We start from the raw sequence: 10,932 nt of genomic DNA on the forward strand, positions 1-10,932 counted from the left end.
TACAGATCACTGGAGAAGGAAAACTACTAAATAGATTCAAGACTAGCAGGGGTTAGGGCTTGTCCCCAAATCCCCTCTCATAGGTCTGCCAAAGCATCTTGGAGTTGACCTCCAGCCCGTTTGCTGAACCTCTTCCCCATGCTGACTGGGTCAAGTTGTGGGAAGTTTGTGATGTGGACAAGATTTCTTATTTACTTCATGACAAAAATCAAAGAATTCCATACAGTGCAGGAAGGGTTTCTCTCATCTCAAGGAGAACAGGTATTTCCCCATGAGTGAAACACAAAACCATCAAGAATTAATTGATGGGGATGCAGACTGTGATTTTTGTATTTGCAAAAGTGTGTGTCTGATATGGCTGTTGCTCATCTATACTGGATGTTATTTAATGTGTGCCATTTTGCATGATTATTTTATAATCGGGGGAACTTTCCTTAAGAAAAAAATTCCTATCTTTTTGGAGCCCTCCCACCCAGACGGCATCACTTGGATGACAGCTTTATTATCTGGGTAACTTATTTTACACTTACATAGGCATTTGCCCCCTCATCCATGCTCTGTTTCTAAACTTTTCCTTGCAGCTTTTGCAGGAATTCTGAGTTTTGGGGGATGACTGACCTATTTTAGGACTAGAAAAGCAAGTTTAAGGAGGGTACTGACCTAACTGATGTTATCTGCTGTTTTTCTTGCTCTTTTATAAAGAGAGCACCACAGATTATAAAGCCAGTACTCTGTATTGTATTCATTCTGCAGAAGCTGAGGAATGAGGCAATGAAGTGACTTGTACACAATGGAAAAAGCCCCAGATAACACATTGGTCTCCTGAGTTCTAGCCTTTGCTCCATCCATGTGGTCAATGTCTATTCAGATGGAAATATCCAAACCATGCGTTTGGTTTGTTTTTAAAATCAGCCTAAACTGTCTCACCATTCCACTTTATCCCCCTGCCTCCTGGGTACACTGAGTGAGGCAGGCTCCTATGGCTGGGCAGCATGCAACAGCCCTGCTCACCCCTCCCAGCTTTTTTTTACTGGTTCCTTACCTCTATTCCCTGTGACCCCAAGTGTGGGGTCAATTTCAAGACCCTCCAGAGCCCTCAGTCTTGTGATTGCTGTAATCTCAAAAACCACTGCTGACTGGGACTAAGGTGCCTCTTGGCCAGAAAAGAGCTGCCAAAATGAGGGGAACTGACATGGCCACAGTACACGGCATTGTCCCACATGCTATGCGGCGTGCAGGAGCCTGCTACCCCTAGTCTACACCCAGTGGAGATTTCTTCTCTCACTGGAGGAATATCATGTCTAGGTCCTCTGGCTAGTCTCCAGCCTACTTGTAGTGGTTGAATGCTGCAAAGGGCGTGGATCACTGCCAAGAATTTTTAGGCTCAAGGGGTTTCAGTCTGCTAATGTACTGGCCTGCAGATGGCAGAGATTTGTATTTAATGAAATTGCATGGGGAGGGGGGGGAATGGTGGTGGTAAAATTCCTCAGGTTCAAAAATGCTCTAAAACAAATGCTTTCATCACCACTGCCCACACCTGAACTATAGACTCATCTTTTTCCTGCTGGGAGTTCAGAACAAATGGGGAGAAGGAATAGGTGCCAGATCCTGGCTCACTGAGCACAATGGGAGCTTTGCTATGGACTTGGGGGTCATAGGATCAAGCTATCTGCCCCCTGCAGTTGCTGTGTGTAGTATGGAGAATGCCAGCAGTCTGGTTCAGTGCAGAAAGCTACAGCAGAATCCTCAGTAGCAGAAACATGAATCGGGGAGAATCCTAGTTCCCCTTTGGCCCCCAAATCCTGTCCCTGAGTATCCAGGTGATTTGGAGAACAGATAACTGGATGCAGGGGAGAGGGAACCCTGGCTCTGTATTCTTACAGCTCATGCCTCTTCCACATGCAGAGATGCTCATCCCCCTCTATCTGGGTAAGAGCCCTAGATCTGCAGTGTCACATGTGTTTATCCTGGGTGGAAGGGATAATTTTGAACAAATGACCTGGTGCCAGAGGCTGGGCTGGTATAAATGTGCCTCCCCTCTAACCAGCTTCCTTGCAACCCACCATGCTTAAGGATGGGGAAACACCAGCATGCTTGAAATGAGGCAGGTGTCACAGAGCACTGGGGTGCCCTGTGCCTGAGGAAAGAAACTGCTAGAGAAGGAGCCCTAGCGGTGATCAGGGAGCACAGCTGTGGGTTGCCAGGGCAACTAATGAGTCAGCTGACCAGAAGGGGCAGGGCCTGGCCCTTATAAAGCCAAGAAGCAGAGGCCTGAGGCAGTTCCCTGCCAGCAGCCAGAGAGGCAGGAGCTCTGTGAGCAATGATGTGAGGAGAAGCCTGACTGGAGGTACTGCTGGCAGAAAAAGGGAGCAGCTCCAAGATGCTGGAGCAGTGTTGTTGTAGCCAGGTGGCTTATGTTTGAGTTATAGCCAGGAGGCTTAAGTTTGTGTTACTTTGTTGTTAAGACTGGTGGTTTGGGTGAGGTTATTAGGGGTTGGAGGAGGCCTCATAGGAGACCCACAGTAGCGTGGGGATCCAGGCACCAGTGAGGGTGCAGTTTACGGGGTGCATAGACCCCAGCCCCAGAGAAGGGTGTTTGAAGAACACCAGGGTGGGCGGAGTGAGCCCCAGGGAGGGGGCAGCATTGCGAGGCCCAAGTTTGGGCACTGGGAGCCCCTGATAGGGGGCCGCATTTATAGGAAGCCCAAGTGGGGCATGGCGAGTCCCAGAGAGGGGGCTGCATTTTTGGGAGGCCCAAGTTGGGCACCAGAAAGCCCCAGGAAGGGGGCAGCACAGGAAAGAAGGCCTGGGGAGAATGGTAAGGGCTCATATAGGGAGAGAATAGAATTAAGACAACAGTGATTACATCTGTGAGGCTTGGGCTGCGGTATTGGGGAGGAAAGGAGCTGCAGACAGCGCCCCCTAGTGGAGGGGCAGGACAAGGGCAGCCTCCTGCTAATTAATTATTCAATTAAGATCAAGGCATGGCAGGCAAGACAAAGCGGGCAGTTGCCCAGAGACAGATGTGTTGGGCCATATTAAGGGTGGCCTAGAGTGACGACCTGTCACAAGGTCACTGGGTGAACTATGTACTGCAAGATACCAAAGCTCTCCCTGACTAGTATGGTAAATACAGGTGTAGGGCCAGGCTCCAATCCCACGAACACTGGCTTACATTCTGCACTCACTTCCTTGTGATGACTCATACCAATTATGAAGTGCTGTAAATGAAAGTAGAATTTGGCCCAGAGTCCTGTGCACAGCAGTGAAAGGGTGGAAGAGGTGTCAACTCTTCTGATCTGTGGCTGTTACAATAATGTAAGTGAGAACTAGAACCTCATTTGAGAGGGATGTTTTTTGAGGGAGTTGACTTTATGCATTAGCGGGGCCTTACAGTTGACTAGCTCACTCTCGCACATGGGCTTGCATGTCCACATTTTGCAGAGGGAGGACTGAAGCCCAGGAGAGATCATGCAGTTTGTGCAAAGGCAGGAGAAACAGAGCAAGGAACAGAACTCGGGTTCTGAACCATTACTCCAGTGCTACGGCTCCTTGGCCCTGAGCAGAGGCAAACAGCTCTGAGTAAAGGCTCCTGGGTTGTTTGGTTTGTTTGTTTTTGTTTTTGGGGGTCTTCCTTTTGCTAGGGGAGGATTTTTTTTTCTTGTGAAATGAAAATTTTTTTGGGGGGAGGGGGAATTTCTATTGCATTTCTTCTGTGGCTAGAGAGATGCAGAGAGGGCTGCAGACACCTACCAGTTTTGATCAACCTTGCAGTTCTGGGGGGGGAAAAATGTACACAAAACAAACCCAAACCTCTCCTCCCCCCCCCATGTCTTGTACTGGTGCATTAAGCCAAATGCCTGTTGGCCATCATGAAATATATTTCTGCCCAGTAAATTATTTTTAATAGATGTAATTATATATAATTTTCATGTTTGCCAATTTGGATCAGTCACAGACTCACAGAAAGGCAAGTTTCCAAATAAGCATCCAAGGGGGATTATTATGGATATGCTGTGCCAGCCTCTTTTCAGAAGCTGATATTTATTATTATGAAATAACTAATTCCTTAATAGACAGTTTGTGCTCAGATCTTTAGCCCTAAGCACAGTAAATTAAACTAACACAGAAAAAAGGGAATAGATAGATGTGAGGCTCACTGTATGGACTATGGAATCCTATTGTACATATCTAAAAACTAGCTGAACAAATGGTTTACAATGCACTGTACCTAATCATTATTATTCAAGATAGGCTTCAAGGTAAAGGGAAGTAGACACTGAATGATTTTTTTTTTTTTCTTTTTCCAGTTCAGTGTATATACCCTAGGAATCCAGATTCAAGTATAGAGGCTCAATAAGGCCTGCAAATGACCAGCTGGGTGTTTTACAGGTAGAAGAAGACAGGCAGAGATCCTCAACTTCTCCTGTCTTTGGCACTTATTTGCAATGCAAGGAACAAAATGACACTGAGATAAGCGCCAGGTTTGCAGGTCCTGTTTGCCACTAAATAAAAAGCATAATATTCAGCAGTAAAATCCTTAATGGGTTAATGTTTTCATTTTTCATTTTTAAATGAGCCCCACCACCTCCCACGTACTTATTATTCAAGAAGTTGGAGCTTGGGCAATAACATGACAAGCCAAAGAGAGGCAATAGATGAAATGAAAACTCAGGCTATGAATTAGTCTTTCTTGCACAGAAAATATACTTCATGTAACTGTGACATGATCTGTATGTCCTTCCCAAGGCCTATGCAGACCCATTTGATGACATGAGGAAAGGCTCATCCACTCAAACCAAAGAAATGAACAGACAAAAGTACCTTTGCATTGAGGTTCCTCTCCAGTCCAGCTGCCATTTGCTTGACACACTCGAGTGCTGGAACCAATGAGCTGAAAACCAGGTTTGCAGGTGAAATGGACTTCATGGTCCACCAAGTACTTGGTACCAAATTTTTTGCCATCCATAGGGGCTTCCAGTGCAGGACAGGACACTGCAAGAGCATAGTTGGAAATTAAATACACAGCTAGCTGTGCCTAGGGACACAGTGCACAGTCTGCAGAGGGTCATGCTGATCCCTGCTGATGAGTATTCTCCCAAACTGTAATAACCAAGGAGCCACTTCCTCCTCCTATTTTTCAAGCCTGAAAGAATATGGCAAGCTGCTGCCTGGTTTCTGGTTTAGTGAGGCAAAATGCCTCATTAAAGGTCAGCAGAGCTGCTGTGACAAACCTGTGTACAGTGTGGTGATTGTCAACTTATTCAATGCTTACCATGTTTAAATAGGAGAAGACCCAGTGGCTGATGTGGACTCATGCAAAAGGGAATTTCCCAAAGAGCAGCCAATGCCACTGCCTTTACTCATGGTGAACAAGACCAGTGTATGTGAGTGGCTCCTGTGGCATATTTATGGAGGGAGAATAATTTAATAGTTTCCAAGGACCTTAGACTCTGTCCCAAACTCTACTGCATGATATCAGATATGGCAATAAAGAACAGATGAGAAATGCACAGATTAAGCATCGTTTTGTGAGCCCATTTACTCACAATCATGCCTTACAGTATCTGCTTCTGGCTGAAAACAAGAAAAGAAAGTAAAATATTGACTCTTCTCAAGGACTGTAACACCATCTGCAGAAAGTTAAGGGGCTGAGGCAGTAAAGTGTGTTTAGTCATCTTAGCACCTGGAAGGTTAGTCGGGCAGGAAAAAAAAAAAAAGGAAAAGGGCGCGTCTACATATCACCCCACAGCAACACTGTTTCTGCACCGTGCTTTAGTACTTCCTTTTGGAAGTACTAAAGCACAGTGCAGTAACTGCCTGGATTGCACCACATGCACAGTTAGTTTTAGCCACTACTTCGCCATAGCAGAGTGCTAAAATGGGGGAGTGTGCAAAGTGTGTATATATTTAAAAAAAAAAAAAAAAAAAAAGGGGTGGGGAGAAAAAATTATTAAAAAAAAAAAAAAAAAAAAAAAAAAAAAAGGGGGGGGGGCAGTGCAAGCTCAGGGGTAATCTGATGGCCACCTATAAATTTATCTGGGGGAACATTTGTTCACCAGAGCACCCCAAGGGATGAAGACTAGGTCAAACGGTCATAAACTACTACAAGACCGTTTCAGGCTGGACATAAGGAGGAATTTCTTTACTGTCCGAGCCCCCAAGGTCTGGAACAGCCTTCCACCGGAGGTGGTTCAAGCGCCCACATTGAACACCTTCAAGAGCAAACTGGATGCTTATCTTGCTGGGATCTTATGACCCCAGCTGACTTCCTGCCCTTTGGGCAGGGGGCTGGACTCGATGATCTTCCGAGGTCCCTTCCAGCCCTAATGTCTATGAAAGTAGCTGCTGGTCACCTGTAGACTGATGGGATCACGTTACCACAGCACGTCATACAGCAATGTAGCATGTTGCTATGGTGATGTAGGGTGAGGTGTAGATGTGCCCAAAGTGTCACAGAAACCTAGCTCTGTGGTACCAGGATTCTGAACAATCCCCAGAGTTATGACTGCAATATCCAAATCTATGTCATCTTGTTTGTCTTGGCTCTGAAAAGCCATGACCTGCCTGAAGGGCTTGATAGTAGGCATTAAGGAGGGAGCTAACTATTACAGTCCGATTGTGCAGTCATATAAGCTGCCAATCCCTGATGCTGTAAATTGCCACTGAAGCCCATTTGTGCTAGTGGTAAAATTGGTCAATTCATAGTAGAGAAGGTGGCAAGACAGAACAAGATACTCTTCCATATGTTTTGTGCAACATCCTATTTATATAAAAGAGAGATTACATCAATTAAGTCCTAAAAGGCTCTTTGAGGTGTGGAATCAGAAAAAATATATGCCTTAAACTTTGACTATTTTAGTTATAAGATGACATAACCGCTTTGTGGAGAATTGCTGGCTCTGTATAGTAGAACAGATAAGAGAAAGTGTTTGTTCTTTGTAACTCCTCTGCAACTGCTTCGCTCACCGCGGCCTTGAAGATAGCAAAAAGTATGTACAACTCTGATTTGCAGGTGCAAGAAGGAGGTTTGTGAACTAACCTCGCCTCCCCCATTAGTTCCCATCCTGATTACAGCAAAGAAATAATGAAGTAATGTTATAGCCGCTTTTCATGCTAATTTCACTATATGATCATGTGAGTTGTAAGCAACTGTTAAAAAGTATATAAGCCTCCTGATTTTGCTCTTGGGGGGGGGACCCCTTCCAAGTGCTTGGGAGATCCATGTCACTTTGGAGTCCCCCCCTACAGCTGTAGTTTCTTTTGAATAAAAGCTTCTGCTGACCTGACCCAAAAGTATGCTGCGTGTGTTTCCACGACAGAGGGCTGATTGTGAGTACAATACTTGCTACCACTGATTCCAATAGATATTAGATCTTTCATGCAGACAAATGATGTTAAAAATTGTTATTTAGGTTAAGTGCCAGACTTATGGATGTCCATACGTATGTTGTTCAGTCTCCATGAGTCTCCTGCCTGTGCAATGATCAAGGCACAGAGTGCAGTTATAGCCTCTGCCATAATGTACTATGATAGCAGTGATGGGCACAGAGAAGATCTATAGTTCAGTGGCCTAGGTAAAAGTGCTATGCAGACACACAGTCCATCCTGTGTGTCTTTCTACAAGAAGTACAGGCCCTGCAGCAGCAAGCAAAACCACTTAGAAAAGCTTTGCAGGCTGCTACAGTTAACCTTTAAAATGACTGATCACGCTGACTGGTGTTAGAAGATTTTAGGTGATCATTTTTTGTGGCAGCAACTGAGGGAGGCAAGAGAATTTGGGAAGATGTTCTCAGAAGAACAGCAGAGAAGAAGGCAGGGAGTAGTCTGTCAGTGAGGGGAATGAAAGGGGCATTGTTGTGGTGTCTACGGAGGATAGGAAGTGTGGAGGGGAGGCCAGGTGGAAGCTGCTGGCCTCAGTAGGCAAGTCAGGTATGGGGCCTCCTTGAATGCCAATGATAGATACCCTGAGTATGGGATGAGTGTCCTGTGAACTTTCAGAGTACCCTGCTGTTACTCGAAGCTGATAAACAGGGATCTGGGTTTTCCAGTCACTGCAGCAAAAAACTGATTTCCTCATTTGAAGGAGAAAAATGCAGAAAATGGCAGGTTTCCCTCCCTTTTCAAACTGGCAGAGATGCAGCCTGCAAGGGGCTGGCGGGAGTGGGAGGAGGGCAATCAGGCAGAGGGTGCCGTGTGCATGCGCATGGCAGCCAGGCAGCATGGAGAGCAGCTCCCTGCAGATAAGTCGGGGGTGGGGGGGGGGGAGGACTCCTGGGGGGGGGAAAGGATTCAAGCCCCCATAGGGAGGGAGGGAGTTGTGTAGGGCTGGGCAGAGGGCGCTGCCCAGCAGGGCTAGTACATGGGGCCTATGGCTTGGGACCTGGGCAGGGCGTGGAATGGCATCATGGGTGGCTTGTCCAGGGGGTGGCGGGGGGACAGCTCCCGACCACTGTGTGCACTCCCAGGGTAAGAGGCATAGGTAAGCACATGTCCCCCTGGTTTTGTGGATGGGGTGGGAGTGGATGCGGGCTGCTCACTGGGCTCAGCCTACCCACCCTGCTGCCCTCCCACTGGGGCCTGCATGGCCCACTGGGCAGGACCTAGCATAGCAGGGCAGGGAGCCTTAGTGCCACCGCTGGGAGCACTGCACCACCATGGTGAGGTGCCCCCTGCCCACCTGGCAGAAGCAGGAGCAATGGTGTGGTGTTGTGCCCCCCCCCCCCCACTACTGCTGGGCAGGCAGGGAACACCTTGCCATGGCAGTGCAGGGATCCCAGTGGCAGCACCAAGCTTCCCTGCCCCACTCTGCCCTCCCATACTGGGTCCCATCCGCTGGGCTGTGGAAGCCCCCAGGGAGAGGCTAGGAGGGTTGGGAGCCATGAGCCTGCAGCTGCCAGCCTGCATCCACGCCCTGCCATGGGCTCCTCTCAAGCTGTAACACCCATGAGGGAAGGAGAAACTGGGCTCCGCGCTCTACTCGGGCCACAGAAACCACCACCTCTCACAGGCAGCCAGGGCTTGGGCACTGCTGAGGACAGCAGGGGCCTGTGGACCCAGGTCCCTGGCCCCATAGCCCTGACAGTTGGGGGCTCCCACCACTGGAGGGGGCTGTGGGGGGAGTGAGGGGCACTGGCAGAGTTGGCAGGGCTGTTGGTTAGAAGTGAGGGACACCAGCAGGGCCAGGGGGCTGTGGGTGGGGAGTGAGGTATACTGGCAGGGCTGGGTGGGCCATGAATGAGGGGTGCTGGCAGGGCTGTGGGTTTGGAGTTAGGGCACCAGCAGGGTTGGGGGTGTGTGGCTTGGGAGTGAGGGGTAATGACATGGGCAGGGCATTGGCATATCAAGGTTGCTCAGCACCATGAAGCAGTGTGGGGAGAGGGGGGAGGGTCAGAAACCCACAGCTGGACCCGTGTCCTGCTGAGCGAAGGGAGCAGGGAGATCTCTGATTTTCCATGATAAAAAAACCCAAAATCAAACACCAAAATTTATAGGTATTTAGAATTTATTTTATTATTTTAATCGGAGAATTTGTGGGGGGGGTTTTATCGGAGAATTTGCAATTTTTTTTTATCAGAGAAAACCAGGATCCCTGCTCATGGTATCTAATAACTAGGGGTCTACCAAACTCAAGGCAGCTGCTAGGCAATTTCATGAACAGATTCCCTGGGCCAGCAGCCATTTTCTCGGTCTAAGCGTGGTGGGCCCCTTTAAGCCTCTGATTGGCTGAGGGCCCCTGGTGGCCTGCCTCTCACTACTGACTGGCTTCGAGGGCTGCCTGTCATATGGTCCTACCCCTTGCTGCCAATTGGTGGAGGGGGGGGGGGGCGGGACAGCCCTTGCAGCCAATCAGTGTTGAAGGATAGAGGCGGTAACCATCTTGCTATGTCAACAGTCCCCCTCTCCCCAGCAGGCTATGAGCTACTGGCTCCTCAGAGGGAGCCAACACTTTGTTTTCAGTAAGCTTTTTTTTTTTTTTTTTTTTTTTTCAGGGAGCCTGTGCTTTTTCACAGAGCCCACCCTAAATCATGGTTACCATGAAAATCACAAAATCTCAATTTGGGTAGATCCTTACTGATACCATCCAAGGGACACCTATGTCAAGCACATTATGGTCCATCACCAGTATGATGACAGCCAGCCAAGACCACCCACCAGAAACGAGAGCGAGAAGACAGACTGAACCCCTCTGCCCCCAGGCACATAATAGACTTACAAAGACTGTTAATGCCCTTGAATATTTCCAACCCCAACTGAACACCACATACTAAAACCACTACTTAAGAATGTCTTACACCCCTACAACTCTACATAATATTATTAATATGCATGGAGTCTTGTCTTTTCTTCCCATGGTATCACACTGAAACTTCTTAGCCACTCTACCCTGGGCTATCGTAGGCTGAATGACTAACTGCATTTCTTAGACTTCATTAATATACATCAACTATGTACCCATGTAGCTACTATGTGACTTCCAACTCTACAAAGCCATATAATAACCACATTTTTTTAACTTTTTCTCAATGCTGTTTTTAATCTAAACTGCCCTGGAAGGTGGTTGGGCTGCAGCAGCATTAATCAAGGAGCCATTGTAAAGGCCTGCTGGAATGCCAGAAGGCTAGGTTGTCCCTTTCTGAGGCGTGCCAGGAGGATTTTCAGAGCCAGGCCCCAGACTTTGCAGCAGAGGCTTTGCAGCAAGATGTGAAACAATGCTCCCCAGAAAGCGTGTAGGAGTACACAGCCTGAGAGCACATGTCAAGTGTTTGCCCTTCCCTCCCCCATGCCCCAGCTCTAGCCAAACTTCCTGCCCTCTATTTCCTGCTCCACATATCCCATTTTTTCCCCTCTGGTGTCTAACTGCCCTACTCATGTGTGTGCTTGTTTGTTGTGTGAGTGTGCACGTGAAATCTACTCTCTCCCACACTCTTT

At 47.8% G+C, this 10,932-nt stretch overlaps 1 protein-coding gene across 1 annotated transcript in view; it reads right to left on the reverse strand.

Moving 5' to 3' along the window:
- FBLN7 (fibulin 7) overlaps positions 1–10,932 on the reverse strand; it is a 60,821-nt gene that overhangs the window by 22,658 nt on the left and 27,231 nt on the right. The window contains exon 3 of the mRNA XM_006024939.3: positions 4,825–4,995. Coding sequence (XP_006025001.1) covers positions 4,825–4,995 — 171 coding nt within the window. The remainder of the gene's footprint in view (positions 1–4,824; positions 4,996–10,932) is intronic.

The sequence above is a fragment of the Alligator sinensis genome, unplaced genomic scaffold (genome assembly GCF_000455745.1).
Source record: "Alligator sinensis unplaced genomic scaffold, ASM45574v1 scaffold794_1, whole genome shotgun sequence".
Lineage (NCBI taxonomy): Eukaryota > Metazoa > Chordata > Crocodylia > Alligatoridae > Alligator > Alligator sinensis.